Source organism: Elaeis guineensis, chromosome 3, assembly GCF_000442705.2.
Source record: "Elaeis guineensis isolate ETL-2024a chromosome 3, EG11, whole genome shotgun sequence".
In the NCBI taxonomy this organism is placed as follows: domain Eukaryota; kingdom Viridiplantae; phylum Streptophyta; class Magnoliopsida; order Arecales; family Arecaceae; genus Elaeis; species Elaeis guineensis.
In genome coordinates this window covers 85,950,115-85,969,008 of record NC_025995.2, presented here as the reverse complement: position 1 = coordinate 85,969,008, position 18,894 = coordinate 85,950,115, and the positions used below count along the sequence as shown (strand labels likewise).

General features: G+C 44.1%; 1 protein-coding gene across 6 annotated transcripts in view; it reads left to right on the top strand.

The window, feature by feature from the left end:
* The window catches only part of LOC105041877 (nuclear transcription factor Y subunit A-4), a 28,482-nt gene extending 9,877 nt beyond the window's left edge, over positions 1-18,605 (top strand). For all 6 annotated transcript variants that reach the window (XM_029263589.2, XM_029263584.2, XM_029263585.2 and 3 more), the window contains 4 exons: positions 12,896-13,008; positions 13,095-13,166; positions 17,535-17,702; positions 18,038-18,605. In XM_029263589.2, the coding sequence (XP_029119422.2) occupies positions 12,896-13,008; positions 13,095-13,166; positions 17,535-17,702; positions 18,038-18,409 (725 nt within the window). In that variant the 3' untranslated portion in view covers positions 18,410-18,605. The remainder of the gene's footprint in view (positions 1-12,895; positions 13,009-13,094; positions 13,167-17,534; positions 17,703-18,037) is intronic.
* The last annotated feature ends 289 nt before the right edge of the window (positions 18,606-18,894 follow it).

Genomic DNA, 18,894 nt, shown 5'->3' with positions numbered 1-18,894 from the left:
ACTATTTTATTCGAATTGGTAGCCTCTACCTCCAATTCGAGGAATTACCCTAATTCCTTAGCGGGAACTAGAATCCACTTAGACTGCACACAAGCCCAACTTTGGTTGGCCAACCCATGTACATCTAAGGGTAGGTTCATAACCAATTGTTTCTCTAAACAATTTCTAGTAATTTTAATTTTGCCCCAGAAACCTAATCAGTAGGCTTTGGCCTCCACTGTAAGGATCCAGTTAGGTCCAACCATTAACATGATCATACTTGGTGTATCTAACCAACGAATGATTAAGCCCAACTTTGGTTGGCTCACCTAACCACCATTAGAGAGATACTTCCAAGTCGTCATATGATGAGTGATAATTCTATTAGTCAACAAGCACCAGGCCTTTGGGTCTGCAATGATTATTGAGTTCATGGACTCATTATCAAACACCTTAATGGGAGGCTATGACTCAGTTATCTCCATAACTTTATCATTTTAAGGACCTAATAATTTTAGAGGATTTAAATAATATAGAGGATGAGGTCAGATGAACCAGCTTATCATGATCCTCCCACTGGCTTCACCAAGTCAGCTTAAGGGAGACCAGGGCTGGTCTAGGAGCACCTAAATCAGTCACACTGATTTACCTAGCTGACATGGGTCAGCTCGAATAAGCAAGTGATCCGATCAAAACATAATTTCACCAAGAGGCCAGGTAAGTTCGATCAGTGGGAGGGTCTGCCAAAGCTTGCCTTAGACACCATCATGAATGGCCAGGTAAGCGGGCTCCCAATTAAAAACCACCGGTCTGATTTACCTTAGACACCAACTGGTTTAATTAGTTTCGATTAGATCAACCTAACAGTTCGTGCTAGACCGCTTAGCCAAGAATCAAGTCCATTTGGTTCTCGTTAAAGACATGGACTTGAACAACTACAACTATTGTAATTGATCTAGAGAATCCTTGACCTAATCTAAGACAACAATTGATTAGATTTAGTCAATTCTCTAATTAAGTCTATCTTTAATCTAACCATAGGTCTAACCCAATTAATGGACCTAATTTCCACTAACCCATTAACCCAATGTGTTATGATTTGTGTCTTAGGTTCTTCAATTCACAATCCTAGAACCTAATCAAACAACTTCTTAATTCTTAATTAAGTTTTGGGCTGAGGGTTGGGTTTGGCTTTTCAAAAAATCATTTTCATATTTGTAAAACAATTTTACAATATGATTCTATTAATCATATTGCATGTTTGATTCATAATCAAGATGCAAGTGAAATAAACATGAAACTACTTTAGATCTAATCTAAACAGGTTCATGTAATTGAAACAATTTCAACTTTAAATAATTTCTTTGCATAAAAATTATTAACAAAGAGATTTTATTTCAGATTTAAACATCTTTTAAATCTAATAAATCATAAATTTAATCTAGATCATATCTAACAAATTTATGATTAAAGATAGATCCACACAAACTAGGACAACCTTTGCACTGTAAGGGGTAAACCTTACAGCAGGACAACCTTGCAGTTTGTGATTGATCTAAAATTTTAATTTCAGATTTAATAATCAGATTATAAATTAGATCTAATCTAAAAAATAATCTAAGCATGTATAAGTAATCATGTAATAAAGAACCTGGCTCTGCACAGTTGTCCTAGCCTGAACTTGCACCTTCTTTACTTTCTTCTTCTTGTTCTTCTTCCCTTTCTTAAAGGGTCGAGAATCAGAAGATGAACCTCCCACTAAGTTCACCGACTCTTTATGGATCCAGTGACTTCCAAGAAATAATTGATGCTTACACTGATGGGAATCCATATCAATATGTTTAAACTACAATATTTATCTCGGACACTTTTTATCTTCTCTAAATATTAATTTTTCAGCTCAATTTTAGAATGGAAATAATTTAAAACTCAAGTATCACATGTATCGTCTTTATTCATGATTCCCATGTCTGTATTCCTGATGTTCAGAACATGAATACATTTGGTATCTAGACTGTAATAAATATTTGAATATTGATGAAGTATCATTTCAAAGGTATCATGAAAATGTGATGGGGCTTTCTTATGATTGGCGTTCCTCACCTTGTTAAAAGATTTTTTGCACTAAGGGACTTCATGTAGCTTTACATACATTTAAGAGACTGCAAATCCATCATCGAGCTTTGTTAAGATGCATCTTTTGTGAATTGGCCTGGATGTCAGTGGATGCTGGACAATGGAATGACTCCTAGGAGACTGACTTGATCATAATTCAATATTAAGGTTGAACAATTTGCACAACATGTACTTGATTACAACGTACGTGTTATCATCAATGAGAATGAAGAGTGTGAGGCTTTTGCTTGTGTCCGTGCATGCTTGAGTGTGCACAGCATGTCCTTGTAAATATTTTAGCCTTTAAGGTTAAATACAAGAGACCATGGTCTCCCTGGGCACAAAACTCTACCATCCCTGGGCAAGAAGCCTTAATTTAGGTCCTCATATTTCTATGCATCATGCTACATTACAAAATCTCTCTACATCATTGAACCTGCAACCAATGAAAATCCTGGAACGCTTCGACAGGATCCATATCTAGGACTGCTTGGGCTATGCCCCAATTGGTTTTATGTTAATTTTGTTTTACTTTCAAGGTTATTTGCAATTCAAGTGCCAATCAGTGAATTTTTATTTTCTTGTGTTTCTGTTTGTAAATTTTACTTTTGAAAACCAATATATTTCCTGCCTGCCTTTATTCATTAGTCCAAGGTGAGAGATTGGATTAACTGGATAAGGTGTAAATGTTGTATGGTAGTTTCTGGTGTTCAAGCTTTTGATATTTGGGTACAGTTTGCGGTGGTGGCCAAAAGATGCTGGTCATTTTCTAGGTGAGTAATTTTGTTTGTATGGTGGCAGTACTGATGTACTGTCTATGAAAGTATGTATTTGCAGCATGCTTTTGTGGATATGACAGATACTTTCCGCATTCAGGATCACAAGTTTTGAATTTTCAAAATGAATGGTAATTGTTGGGTATAAAATACCCTCAGCCGAAGTTCGTGAAAGGCCGACTCTTCCAGGGCTCTTCCGGCTTTCGACCTTGTGCGGTGTCTTTCTGAACTCCTTTGGCTGTCCGAGCTTCCATAATACCATCCGGACTTCTTCAATAATGAGCTCCCCCATTCACATACCGGACTGCTCCAAATGCTCACTGGGCTCCATTATCAGCCGACTGTTCTACAGTGATCGGCTACCCTCTGAATCTCTTCCAAACTTCTTTCAGCCACGATCGATTCTACTTCGAACTTCTATTGCAAGCAGACTTCATCCGAGCTCCTACAAGAGCCAGACTCCGTCCGAACTTCTACAGTGGATGGATCACAGACAAACTCCAACGGACAGGCTCCACCAGCCGGATCTCTACTCCGAACTTCTTTCGGACTTCGTCAATGACCGAGCTTCTCCAACAGCAGGACTTCTACAGTAACCAGACGCCATCCAAGTTTCTACGATGGTCGATCGCCTTCCGGATTTCATCCGAGCTCCTACAAGAGCCGGATCCCAGCCGAACTTCTACAGCGGATAGATTCCGGATGAATTTCTACAACGGACGGGATCCACCGGCCGGATCTCTACTCCGAACTTCTATTGCAATCGGACTTCATCCGAGCTTCTACAATAAGAAGTCTCCATCCGAGCTTCCACGGCAACCGGTCTTCGTCCGAGCTTCTACAATAAGCGACTTCCTTTCAGACTCCTACAAGAACCGGACTCCGTCTGAACTTCTACAACAGAATTGAATTCTGGACTCCTCCAACGTTCGACGTTCCCCAGTATCCTCAAGACTCCTCCAGCGGACGAACCTCCACAGCGTCATCCAAATTTCACTGTCGGACGATCCTCTGTCGGATTTCTCATGAAACCAGACTTCTCCAGCGGACAATTTTAGACGAGTTAACACATCAGGCAAATTCCAGACGGACTTCTCTATCAATCGGACTTCTACCGGACTTCACCAATAGAAAGTCTCCGTCCGAGCTTCTACAGCAAATGACTTCTGTCTGCAGCATTAGCGTCCAAGGCACTCGACAACAGTGGACTCGTCAGCAACCTCGGAAACATCCGAGCCTCTCTTAGATTACTGAAGCAAAGAGCCAGTCCGCTCCCTCAGACGTCCCAGTCGAGTTTCAGTCGTCCAGTCCGAACTCTCCGGCAAGTCGCGACAACGGACACCACTCCACTTTGTAACAGATTCCACGTGGTCCCACCATTCTCTAGCAAGTCGCGACAATGGACACCACTCCACTCTCCATAACAAACTCCATGTGGCCCTGAACGATCCTTTGACGCCACTACTCTCCGTAATAAACTCCGCGTGGCCCGAACGGCCCACTACCAGGCAGTTACAGATATCGCTGTCAATCAGTTACGCTCTCCGTCTATAAAAAGGGATCTTCAGATACGTTCTTTTCTAAGCTCTAAACTCTATCTCGAAATTCTGCTAAAATCCATTCGAGTGCTCCATTTCTGTTGAGGCAGAGTACTGACTTGAGCGTCGGAGGATCTTGTCGAAGCACCCCCAACTTCGATTTAGACTTCTCTTGCAGGTCCCGACGGTGGACGCGATCCCCTCGACTCCAGCTTCTCGGCATCGGCGGAATTTTGTACCAACAGAATTGGCGCTAGGAGGGCTGTCTTTGCAAGATCCTTGTTCTTAAAGGAGTACTCAATGGGACTGTCTCCAGTCATCTTCTTCAACATCTTTTCTTCTTCTCCTGCCAGATCTCCACCTGATGCCTCCCTGAAAGGCATCCACCAGGCGATCCACGGCCTTCGCGGCCAGATCTCAGGGAGATCTGCAAGCTCCGGCTCGTCTCCAGTTTTTCAGGCTCCTCCGGCAACGACAGTCGGCATGGAGCAGTTCGACTTGCTGGTTCAGCAGGTCAGGGACCTCACCGAAGCAGTGCAGGCCATGCAGCAGCAGCCGCAGGCATCAGTGCGGCTGGAAAGAGCATCGCCAGAGTTTAGAATTCGGCGACCGGACGGGTCACTTGGGCCAGTCGTCCTGTCTTCCCTGGAAAAGGGAAGCAGAAGGCAGAGAGCCCACCGTCTGATCACGATTCCACTCCCGAGGGTCTCTACCTTCGTTCTGCCAGAAGATCCTCGAGACTCGCAGTCGAGAGGATCTCCTGGATCAAAGGTTTCAGGAGATGAACCAGCGGATCGAAGAGCTCCGCTATGCTCCCACTGCTTATGGTGAGGATATCTGTACTGATCCTCCTTTCTCTCAAATGATTATGCAGGAATCAATCCCGCCAAACTTCAAGCTCCCCCAATTCGAGAGCTACGACGGGACCTCGGTCCGGTTGACCACCTGGAGGCCTTCTGGACAATGATGCTGCTCCATGGCGCGTCAGACGTCATCCTATGCCGAGCTTTTCCATCCACTTTGAAGGGAGCAGCAAGAAATTGTACTCGGCACTGAAGGCGGATACTATCTTCTCCTTTGATCAGATGAGCCATCAGTTCGTTGCTTATTTCGTTAGCAGCCGGCGTCCCCGGAGAGGTTCGGAGTCCCTCATTAACATCAAGCAGAAGGAAAGAGAATCCATCCGAATTATATTAACCGTTTTAACGCCGCTGCATTGGAGGTCCGAACTTGGACCAGTCAGTTGTAATGGCCGCCCTGAAGAGCGGTCTTCAAAAGAACGATCTTCTGTTTTCTTTGGAAAAGAAGTATCCCAGGGATTTCGTTGATCTGCTGGCTCGGACCGAAGGATATGCCCGAGCAGAGGAAGCCTTCAAGCTGAAGGACGAGGAGGCCGCGAAGGAGCGGCAGGCAGGTGACTCCAGCAAGCTTGCAGTTGAAAAAGGGCCGAGTGAAGCTCGGCCACGTTCTCGAACTCTCCTCGGACACAAGCGTGTCTGCACTCCCCAGGCTCGTAGGCAGAGAAGCTGGACCGCAGAGTTCGACGGAGCTCTCTCCCAGGAAGGTTCCACAGCTACGTCCTTTCAATGCTCCAAAAGCTCAAGCGCTGATGGAGGTCAGGGAGCAGCTGCCAAGTCGGAAAGGATGCGCACACACCCCGGAAGCGCAATCCTAACAAGTTCTGCCTCTATCATTGTGACCACGGCCACGACACGGAGTGCATTCAGCTCCAGACGAAATCGAGGAGCTCATCAAATGAGGTCGGCTCGACAGATTCATCCGACGCCTGTCTGAGGGTAGGGAAGATCGATCGAGGGCTCTACCACAGCCAGAGCCGCCAAGGAGGGAAGAACATCTGAAGATCGGCCTCCAATCGAGATCATCAACACCATCTCTGGAGGATCCCGACGGAGAACAGACCTTCCACGATCAAGGGACTCGAAAAATCTACGAGTGTATTACCAATAACTTTGTCTTAAATAAAAGTTTCATATGCATATCTTTTCTTTTGGCATGAGCTTGTAACGACAGGAGTAGCTCCTTCAGACAATCGAAACTAAATGTTAGGAACAGGAGGAGAACCTCGTCTTAACATGAGCAAAGTCGAAGCCCGTTATTTAGAGACCGGATGGGGGAGAGGCCCTCGCAACAGCCCTTATGCACCCCCACAGCCATATTAGGAACATGAGGAGAACCTCGTCCTAAATGAGCAAATCGAAGGTCCAGTTATTTAGAGATCGGATGGGGGGAGAGGCCCTCGCAACGGCCCTTATGGCCCCCACACCATGTTAGGAATAGGAGGATAACCTCGTCCTAACATGAGCAAAGTTGAAGGCCCGATTATTTAGAGATCGGATGGGGGAGAGGCCCTCGTAACGGCCCTTATGCGCCCCACAGTCATGTTAGGAACAAGAGGAGAACTTATCCTAACATGAGCAAAGTGAAGGTCGATTATTTAGAGACCGGATGGGGGGAGAGCCCTCGCAACGGTCCTTATGCGCCCCACATCCTGTTAGGAACAGGAGAACCTCATCCTAACATGAGCAAAGTCGAAGGCCGGTTATTTAGAGACCGGATGGGGGAGAGGCCTTACAACGGTCCTTATGTGCCTCTACAGTCTTGTTAGGAACATGAGAAAAATCTCATCCTAACATGAGCTGAAATTGATCGTGTCGGGATCTGAGGAAAAAATCTCACCCAAACATAAAGAAAGAAAAAAAAAAAAAAAGCGACGAGCTACACCAGAGATAAAAAAAAAACGAACTGCATCCAAGACTCAAGGGACCTCGTCTCAATGAGGAAGAAAATCCTTGTCAAAAATCTTCAGTCTCTAAGGGGGAGCCCAACACTGGCAGGAGAAAATAGACTTCCTCAAAGTAACGAGAAGTTCGGGCCCCAAGCTCGAACATCGGGAAAGCGTCAAACTGAATGGCCTCGAAAAGACCTTCGGTCATGAACAAAAAGGGCGAGTCAACCACGACGATCAGGAATCTTCAAACAACGTCGACATCGAATAAGACAGAAGAAAAAGAAACTCGTAAACGATAACTTAATGCAAGAACGGATAAGGTAATGAAAAATTTCTTTTCATTTCATTAGTAAAGTGCGCGTTACAAAGTCTTTGAAGGCCAAAAAAAAAATAAGAAAAGAAAGGAATACATAGAATAAAAGGTAAAAGAAGCTCTAAGGAAGCTGACTTCTTCCGACTTCGAACTCTCGGTTCCAGCAATCATCAGGGATTGCTTTAAGTTCTCAACTTCTTCTTCCAGTTCTTTCTTTCTTAACAGCATCTCCCGATACATTTGGTGGAACCGCCGACTCTCGCCCTCCGACTCCCGAAGCCTCTTCCTCAGAACTTGGACTCCGCCTCGGCATCCTTGACCGCCTGCTGCTCATAGGCCAGCTGAATCTTCAGTCGCTGCAGTTCGGCCTTCTCCTGCCCAAGGGCCATGGACAGTTTTTCAATGATCCCCCTCAAGGGGCGAAGCTCGTCGGAGCCTTGTACCGAGACGGCTGGACTCTCTCAGACAACTACCTCTGAAGGCGGGTAACCTCGTCGGTCGCCGTCTTGAGCTTTCTTCGGTAGTGTCTACTTGTCCGCACCAGCCGGCTTGTAGGCGTTGTAGTTCGTCTCGGTGTCCTGCAGCTGCTTCTGAAGGTCAAAGAATTTTTCGATCAGTCTCGGTCGTGGTCGGCCTGAGTTGTGAGCCAAGACGAGTTTCCTTCCAACTGGCCGATCTTCTCCGTGCAGCCGCCAGCTCGACCTCAAGGGAGCTGATCTTGGAAGCCTGAGTTCAAGATCGGTCGCTGGCACGTTTTCGGAGTTCCTCGAGCTCCTTCACGAAGTTAGCCTTCCTCCGGGTGTAGTCCATGAAGCCCTTTTTGTGGAGGTTCCGAAAGCGAGTAGCCTCCGCAGTGACTTCCGAATGGCTCTTCTCAGCTAGTGAAGTTCGTCATCCACTTCTTTGATTTCTTCGTCAAGTGACGAACTTTCCTTCTGAGGTCTCGGATCATCGACTTCAGAGGAATCCATTGTGGTAGGGGAAGAGCTTCGGCAGGGCACTGTCGTTGGGAGACAAGAATGCCACAACACAAATCAGTGCAAGAAAAAAAAGAGAAGAAAAAGAATGCAGAGTAAAAAAGAGGAACTTTCTGTAAAGAAGAATCCGATTTCATTGATTAAATAGTTCTTAAGTACAAGAGAACGAGAAAAGTTGCAACAAAGAAAAAAAAAAGAATACAAAATTAGAGGTTTCGGACCTCTGGGGCAGAAGTGGGGGAGCTCGGCTCCCCCGGAAGGTCGGCCGCGGCAGTCGAGGAAGTCCCGACTGGAGGAAGACCAGCAGCAGCTTCAGAAGGTCCGGCTTCATCATCGGACGCCTCATCCAGGAAGCCGAGGTCCAGCTCGGGAAACTTCCCGATCACTTTCTCTTGGCAGAGCTCGAAGCCCTTGATAAAGCGGTTTGGCCGAACTCGACCTTCAGATCCCTCATCTCGGAGGAGGTTTTGAACTCCACTATCCGGACTATTGCCTCCGAGACCAGAGTCGAGATCTGTGCCTTCAATTCGGAGACCTCGGTCTCTGCTTTCTTTCTTTCCTCCTCCAAGGTGGCCCTCAAGTCTGTCGAGGTCTGCCCCTCTTTCTGCAGAGCCTCTTGGAGACTCCGACTCGCGATCTTCTCCTTGAGGCGGGCAGCCTCGGCCAGACGACCTTCCTCGTTTGGGCGGCCTCCTTCCTTGCATTGTTCATCGCCTCGATGTTGGCGATGAGCTGGTGTCCAATCTGTAAGAGCGGCCAGGGAGTCAATATAAAAATTGAGGAATAAGCTAAGTAAAGAGGCGAGAAGAAGAAAGGAGTAAAATGACCTACCTCGAGAAAGGATCCCAGAGAGTCCAGACCCGCTGCTCAGGATCAGCGTGAACAATCCTGTGGATGAGCTCGGCAGGATGCACCCGTCGACCAATCTCTTTATTAGATCCCTATTGTTGAAGGGATTTTCCCCCGGATCTTCTTCGGAGCTGTCGGCCCTCTCGATGGCAGCCCTGCTGCTGCGGTTCTTGTGGGCCAATATCTTCTTTCTCCTCCGTTCGGCCCCCGGTGCCTCTTGGGTCGGTTCTTTGGAGTGGAAACCTCGGCCAGGGGGCTCTTTGAAGAGGCCCGGGGGACTGCGAGCTCGACGTCGGAGGGAGTGTCGACGGCAATGGCCGCCTAGGCAGGCACGATCGAGTTAGTCTCTTCTGCCCTTGCCCTCTTCGTCGCCCCCGAGGATCGACACAGCTTAGCAAAAGAACAAAAAGAAAGGGGAAGCAAAAAAAAAAAAAATACCGGCAGGGTTGAGAGGGCTTAGGCCGACGTTAAACAAGAGTTGTTCCTTCAGGAGGTTGGAGAGAAGGAGCTGGATAAGCCTCAAGTTTATTGGAGGCTTCAAGGTCGTCCCGTCCCAGGCTAGAAGCCCGCGGACGGAATCCCTTAGGGAGCCCCAGGGGGGCAATCCCAGCTCCAAGGTCGGGCATCGGACGTAGAAGTACCTCTCCTTCCAGTTGTAGATAGAAGAGGGGGCACCTTTCAGCAACCCCTTTCTACCGAACTGGGGGGAGAAGTACCATCAATCTTTGTCGAGGGATGACGTTTGAAGGTATAGAAATTCCTAAATAAAAAAGGGTTGGCCGAACTTCAACTAAACTACAGAGGGAAAGAAATCCTATCAGAAATCTAAAGGAGTTCGATGCTACAGAAACTAAAGAAATATTTAAAAAGCGAAAAAGGGCAATAACAAAAGGTGGAAGCGGAAGTCGAAGTCCAGCGCGGAAAGCTTCTCGTATAGACAGAAGCAGCCGGGGGAGGAGCACTAGTCCGGCCAGTCGGTCCGAGAAGCTCCAGCTCGTACTCCGGAGGAATCCCGTACTGAATCCTAATCAGTGAGAGTTTTTCCGAAGTCAGAGAGCTGGGGATGGTGTCTGGTACAAAGATCAGACGAGGTTCATTTACAGAACTAAGATTTTGGGGAGCTGGAACGGACGAACTCCTAGAACTGCTAGAGGAGGAAGTGCTGGAGGACATTTTGGATCAAGAAAAAACATCAAAAATCTCGAAAAAATCAGGAAAAATAAGAAACAGGGCGCCCACGAAAACCGAACGGGCGGAACGCGAAGGATAAAAAATGAAAGAAGAACAAGAAAGAGAGGGGTATCAGAACTAACCTAAACTGATTCGAAAGATGCAGGAAGGCAGCAAGAGTGATGAGGATCGACCCGAGGAGCACCTAAAACTGAGAGGGATATGCTGGAGAAGAACAGAACTCTCGGAGAAGAAGGACCGAAAAAAATCTCAGGCAAAGTGAAATTCCTAAAGGAGGGGAGTGGGTTTAAATAGGCGACGGGATCCAGCGCAATAATGATCGCAGATCTCCTCTGGTCGATCTACAACCGTCACGTGTCCCACTCATCATTATTGCGCCGTATCTAGAGCAACATTCCAGCGGGAATTCTGAAAAAATCTTTTCGGATCGTCTCGATTTGAAAAGACTCCAGCACCAGCGCGCCAAACGCCAAAATATATAGAAACAATCGAGTACGAAAATCGAGGGAGGCAACTTCGGCAGTGAAAATTTCTCTGTACTTCTTCATTCGAACCCAAACTCGGAAGTAGGGGACTGGTGTTGGGTATAAAATACCCCTAGCCGAAGTTCGTGAAAGGCCGATCCTTCCAGGGCTCTTCCGGCTTCCGACCTTGTGCGGTGTCTTTCTGAACTCCCCCGACTGTCCGAGCTTCCATAATATCATCCGGACTTCTCCAATAATGAGCTCCCCCATTCACATACCGGACTGCTTCAAATGCTCACCGGGCTCCATTATCAGCCGATTGTTCTACAGTGATGGCTACCCTCTGAATCTCTTCCAGACTTCTTCCAGCCACGATCATCTCTACTCTGAACTTCTATTGCAAGCGGACTTCATCCAAGCTCCTACAAGAGTCGGACTCCGTCCGAACTTCTACAGTGGATGGATCACAGACAAACTCCTACAACGGACAGGCTCCACCAGTCGGATCTTTACTTCGAACTTCTTTCGGATTTCGTCAATGACCGAGCTTCTCCAACAGCAGGACTTCTACAGTAACCAGACGCCATTCAAGTTTCTACGGTGGTCGACCGCCTTCCGGATTTCATCCGAGCTCCTACAAGAGTCGGATCCCAGCCGAACTTCTACAGCGGATGGATCTCGGATGAATTTCTACAACGGATGGGCTCCACCAGCCGGATCTCTACTCCGAACTTCTATTGCAAGCGGAGTTCATCCGAGCTTCTACAATAAGAAGTCTCTATCCGAGCTTCCACGGCAACCGGTCTTTGTCCGAGCTTCTACAATAAGCGGCCTCCTTTCAGACTCTTACAAGAGCCGGACTCCGTCTGAACTTCTACAACAGAATTGAATCCCGGACTCCTCCAATGTTCGACCTTCCCCAGTGTCCTCAAGACTCCTCCAACGGACGAACCTCCACAGCGTCATTCGAACTCCACTGTCGGACGATCCTCTATCGGATTCCTCATGAAATCGGACCTCTCCAGCGGACAATCTTCAGACGAGCTTCCACATCAGGCAAATCCCAGATGGACTTCTCTAGCAATCGACTCCTATCGGACTTCACCAACAGAAAGTCCCCGTCCGAGTTTCTACAGCAGATGACTTCCATCTGCAGCATCAGCGTCTAAGGCACCCGACAACAGTGGATCGTCAGCAACCTCGGAAACATCCGAGCCTCTCTTAGATTACTGAGGCAGAGAGCCAGTCCGCTCCCTCAGACGTCCCAGTCGAGCTTCAGCCGTCCAACCCGAATTCTCCGACAAGTCGCGATAACGGACACCACTCACTCTCTGTAACAGATTCCATGTGGCCCCACCATTCTCTGGCAAGTCACGACAACGGACACCACTCCACTCTATAACAAACTTCACGTGGCCCTGAACGCCCCCTGACATCACTACTCTCCGTAACAAACTCTGCGTGGTTCCGAACGGCCCACTATCAGGCAGTTACAGACGTCGCTGTCAATCAGTTACGCTCTCCGTCTATAAAAAGGGATCCCAGATACGTTCTTCTCTAAGCTCTAAAGTCTATCTCGAAATTCTGCTAAAATCCCATTCGAGTGCTCCATTCTGTTGAGGCAGAGTACTGACTTGAACGTCGGAGGGTCTTGCCGAAGCACCCCCAACTCCGGTTTACACTTCCCTTGCAGGTCCCGACGGCGGACGCGATCCCCTTGACTCCAGTTTCTCCGGCGTCGGCGGAATTCTGCACCAACAGTAATCAATATGGCAATTTTTCTTTGTTGTATCATTGTGAATCTTGATTTTAGTTTACATGATTCAGAAGCTTTTTCCCAAGGGTATTGCTGCAATGTAAATTTATTGGAACCTGGCAACTGGCTGATGTCACCTTTCTCTCGTATGCACAAGCGTCTGATGGTGTTACTGTACTTTCATGCAGGTGATAATGTGACCTCCAGAAAGCAGGTTGAAGATCATATGAAGCCAGTTTTATCTCTGGGTACTGCAGGAGCTGTCCTTCAACCTCAAAAAATTGATTTTAGCCAGTCTATTGTGAGTTCACATAATTTTACATGTTTGGGCAGTTAATTGCTTCTTCATGTGTTTGTTTGATTGGTATTTTGTTATTTCCATCACAGGCGTGCATTCCATACCCTTATGCAGATCCATACTTTGGAGGGATTGTGGCTACTTATGGATCGCATGCTGTGGTTAGTATTCTTGAGCAAATTTTCCTTTCCTGCATTATCTTTCTTAGACATGTTGTTCTTACTTGTCATATGTGCCTAGCTATTGGACTTTTGCATGTTATTAGAGCTGAGATTGAGTGAGAGCGCAACATGAGAAGAAAAAGCGTTACTTGTGTTTCATAACAATGTGAAAATGGTTAGATTCAGGCTTTCTTAAGGCATGTAATAATCCTGGCAAGAAGAAAAAGGTTCTGTTTCAAGTCCAATTTAGTTCCATTTAGCTATTTTTGGTTGATGATGTATGATTCATCATTAAGGTGATACTGCTTGGAATTTGGATTGGCAACTACTATGGAAATTGTATCATGACATTGTTGTGGTTCAAACATTTTCATGCAGCAGGAATTCATGCTAGTCATGGTGGATATACTTTTGACTCAATTGTCCTTTGAATCCTGTTTGACTTATATATGCCTGGAGCTGTTGAGTTTTCTGCTATATGTTGTCGCAGTCTTTTGAAAATTGTGTACGGCTTCGTAGGAATTTTGATGACATTTGTTCATGCAGCATAATATAGCAGGTCATATCTTATTTGTTAGTTGCAAATAAAAGACAGAACATACTGAATGAAACAAATACCAAAATTTTATTTTAACTTCATGAATATTTGAAATATTAGAGGCCCAACTGCTTGGAATCAAGGTGTTAATCACACTTCATTACAATGTGTGAGGCAAGGTATTGATGAACATAGCACTTGTTGCTAGTATGGCAACATGCAATAATCTCCACTTGCAACAATGAGGGTGGCACATGTTTACAACCATTGGTAATTAGGGCCCATTCTTTTGTAGATAAATATCATGGAAAAGTTGGTCAACTTTTCCATTGACTAATTTATCCATGTTGTCACACTTTTTAAAATGGGTAAGTTACTTTCTATGAGTAGCATTTACCTATGAAATGAAGAAAAAATTTTGCGCACCTAGAGGTGGCTAAATCATTTCCTTATCAGCCAGTAAAGTAGGCATTTAATTTTATTCTTAAAATGCCCCATTCTATTTTCAATGTCTCCATCATTTAATGCCCAATAACTCAGTCATCCACTTTCTTCAAACCTAAAAAGCATAAATAATATTATAGAAAATCTGAATAAGTTTTAGCAATTTACCCATAAAAGTAGTAATACAAAAAATATGGATAAAAGATTTCGAAACCACTTTTTACGCATAAAAAAACATAGATAAATTATTTTTCTGTCTAAATATTGCCGGAAAAATATTTATGTAGGAAAATATAGATTTTCAAATAAATTTTTTACCTACAAAAGAATGGACCCTTAATGGATTTCCGTGTTTTGCAATTTATGCTGCAAAATGACAGTGGATATTGTACTCTGAGCTGGTACAGAAAGGAACAATTATCATCTCGTACCCAACAGTGATAGTGGAGCAGGTAGACAGTTAGTTGATGTTAGTAAATCAGAAGTTGGGCAAACCATAATTTTATATTTGTTTAATGCACTGATTTCTTGTTAGAGTTTAGTTTGATGCCAACTAATCTTTCCTTTCTTTGTATACCTTTATTCATGCCTTGCTTTTGATGATTGCATAGGTGGCTTCATTATATCTTTGACTGGATGTTCTTTTTTTATATGATGCTTGCACTCTGTTACTTAAAATTGCTGTTCTAGTTGAAATGTTGACTGTGATGGCTCCACATTATACTGGATAGAGAATTATTCAGATCTTTCATGGTGCTTGTTGAAACATACAATTATGTACTTGTGCACTAATGATGACCATGCTATCCTTGATTTTCTTTTTTTTTTTTTAATTATTTTGTCTGGGGGTATTTTGGAGTTTTTCAATACTCAGAATAAAATTGGACAGATTAAAATATGACACATTTCCGCCTTGTGTTTGGGGTATAAGGTGTAGCTGTCAGTACTTCTATCTAAAGATGGAAGTTTTGGGTTTTACTGTTGGAGCATATAGAAATGAACTCGAGTTTTTAGTGGTTGTTTGTTTCACAAGTTCGTAACTACAACAAAGGAAAAAAAATGAAAAAGTAAGTGAAGATGCCTGGATCTAGTTGGTTTGAAGCTCAAAACTCTGGTTTGGAGCAAATGGCTAGATCTACTTGTCAACTAATTGGGCATCTCCATGAAGGACCTGTTTGGATGTTAGAATACTGTGTTGTTGGTGTGATAAGATGCCATCAGCGAGAATTTTTGTTGAAGAGGGAAGCTGAAAGGAGTGAGTTGGAGCTAGGGGTGGCAATGGGTCAGGTCAGGTTGGGTTGAGACTTGAGACATGCATTAGGGAAAATCTGTCAACACAAACCTGAACAACTTAAGTGAAACTCAAAAATTGAAAACCAAATCTGACCTGTAAAGGTAACTTGACATGTGTAAACCCTCTACTGGACAGGTTGTGTCGGGTCTGTGTAACCTATTAATCCAATCTGAATCCATAAACAAAAAACATTTAAACATTTAAACAGGTCTTACATGAGTTGAGTTGTAACTATGTAGACCTGACCCAATTACTAAACAAATTGAAAGAAGTTAGGCCAGGCTCCAAACCTAAATCTTGTATATTTAATAAATGAACTAATTCAGGTGTTCCCTTTGCATCCTGATCCAGTTTACACCAAAACCAAACCCACTTAAGTCAGTTGTGGGTAGGGTCATGGATTTCCACTCCTGGTTTAGTGAAATTGGGGTACCTTTTGTATCAGTAGTGCCTATTCCTTCAGAAAAGGTAAATCCTTTGGTTATGTTTTGTTCAAGACCAAAAAATTGGGCTAGCTAGGTTGAATGGAGCAATTTTTTTTTTGGGGGGGGGGGGGGGGTGGGTGGGGGAAATGGAAAATTAAACTATTCCACTTTTTTCTTTGGAGTAAGTTGTTCCTGGGTTAAGTGGAGTAAATGGGTTAGGCTGACAAAAATGATGCATTTATCTTGTACCAACTTTTTGGCTGAAAAGGTGATTTATGTAGAAGCTTAAATAAATGTTTGGTTAAAACAAGGTGACATAAATGGGTTAAATGCTTATGCTCCCTTTAACTAAATGCAGCCTTTGGTAGTAGAATCTATAATCTCTGAAAAATGGGGATGAGGGGAATGAATGGGGCCGCATGACTCTATAATAGCTGTTGTTTATAAACTATAACCCTCTATTGGGGTCCCTTACGAGCCATGTAAAGCAATCTGGCATCAAAACAGGGCCTAAATCTACTTTGTGCTTGCCAAGAGGGTCTTAACCATCCCCCCTTATTTTCTTTTACGGACCAATGCGGTGAAAAATGATCTGTTTGAATTACTTCTTTCTCCTGCACAAATTACCTACCTAAACTGCATTCTGTCTAGTGTTTTGGTTGTTGTATTTTTGATTAACTATTGCATCAATTAATGCATGTATTAATACAGTGCATAAGAAATGAAGGTAATAATGTGTTGAGCTGACCCTTGATGATGCATGTTCACTGAGCTACATACAAGACATTTTTCATTGTCTGCTTGGATGCTTTTGTGCCTTATCTGCCAGCTCGAGGTAGATGTCTGTTTTCTTGGTTTTCTTGGATATTTCTATGTCAATATATTTCTGGATGGCACATCATAAATGCGGCTTGCAATTGATAATTTATTCTGCCTTCTTGTAGAAATTTCATATATTAGATTGAAATGTATACTTGGACTTGCTTGTCATTTTACTTTTCATACTCCTTACTTGATGAGTGTTCTACTTTTCCGTAGGAACATGTACAGGCAACCGATCTTTCAGTAAATCCTGCCTAAATTTCCAGAAGAACATTCATGTAATACAATCTGTTGCCTTAAGAGGGTGACATTTGACAGATTTTATTTATTGATGGCCTTAATTTTACTCATTATCTAAATCCTGCCTATAGGAAAACCTCTTGCTTGTTGATTCTGAGAGGCACTCAGTGGTCCCTTTTATTTGTGTTTCAGAGGGAATTACAATCTGTCTTCTTTTCCATTTACATATAAAATTTAATTACTTATAATCGTTTATACAGAGACATTTATAGGTGCATGCGTGCATGTGTGGGTGCATTTATAAGTTTCTTCATGTATGTATATGCTTCTTCTTCTGCAGTTCAAACAGTGGCTCTGTTTCATCAGTGAATTTTGGTCTCTGATGACCAATATGGGAAGCTGCAAAACTTAAAAACTTGCTTATCTGAGGGTACAAACTTGTACTTATAAGGATTTTGGTCCATGTTTGTTTTACTGAATTCTTGAATTAGGGACTGTACTTTTTAATTCTGTTGATTCGTCTTTATCATTATTTTTTAAAAATATTTTAGAGGCAAAGTTTTCTTCATCTTAGCAATCCCTAATCAGTTTATACTTGAACACAGATTCACCCCCAACTTGCTGGAATGGCACCTTCTGCTCGAGTCCCCCTGCCTCAACCCGTGGAGGATGAGCCCATATATGTCAATGCGAAACAATATCATGGAATTCTTCGACGGAGGCAGCTGCGCGCCAAGTTAGAGGCTCAGAATAAAGTCATCAGAGGCCGAAAGGTAGCTTATGCTATACATTTGTGGGTCCTACCCTCTTGGTCTTCATATTTTTGTTTCTTTTTTGCCTTTTTTTTTTTTCCTGCTCCAAGAGATGAAATGCTATCTAAGTTGAGTTAAATTTCAATTGGTTTCTTTCCAGGCACTTTAGTTTTTGCTTGTGCCATGATTCCTCTTCACTGTAGTATAAACTCTGTTATGAAGCATTCTGTCATTGCATTCCCCTCTTCGTATATGAATGGGTGAAGTGTCTTTTTTTTTTTCCTTGCATATTATTATATGCTATGACTGTTCTAAATTCATTGCTCTGACAATCTGATGGTGCACATCTTTTTCAGCCATACCTTCATGAGTCTCGGCATATTCATGCAATGAAAAGAGCAAGGGGATCGGGTGGGCGATTCTTAAATACAAAGCAGCTCCAGCAGCACTCCCAGACTGCCACCACCAATGACAAGAAGAATGCCTCCAGTTCCTCTCTGCTGCAACTGGGTGGAGGTGAAGGGACAGAGAATGGCACTATGAGTTCTGCAGCTACACCCACTGGCTCCGAGGTCTCAGCTGTATCCGATGGCAGTTTGTTCCATCATCAGGATCATCATCTCAACTTCTCAACCAACTTCCACCCCCGTGTTGTTGGGGGTAGCATGCAGGGTGGGAGCAGCGGAATCCATAGTGGGTCGCAACAGCGGGTCTCGGTTATGAGGTGAACATGGGGAAATTACCTGGCACTCAGGTTTTTCCTGGGCAATTCATCCTTGGCTTTAATACTTATTTTCTGAAAATTTCCATATGTTAGATGATGTCGTTAGGAGAATCAAAAACTGAAAAGTGTATGGTAATGCTAATGCTGACATTCTCTTATTTTGGCAATGTGTGGATAACCGGATGCTATTTCAGATCTGCTATCTGGACTTCCTACTTCTAAATGGCTTTGTAGCATGATTCAAGGTAGAGAGCACTGATTTTACTGAATTGAGTCTCCAGGACGACAACATATGTGGAGCTGCAACCGGTTGGGTAATGGTTCACACTGATTATAGGGTAGTAGTGAAGTCCAATCTCTTTGGACATGGATTGAACCCTAACTAATTTATGAATTGAAATACTTGCAGACGGTCTTGGTCGTCATCTTTTTCTTCTTCCTCCCTTCCTATTTATTTAATCTGCCTTGTCCAAGAGGCAGGTGGTGATA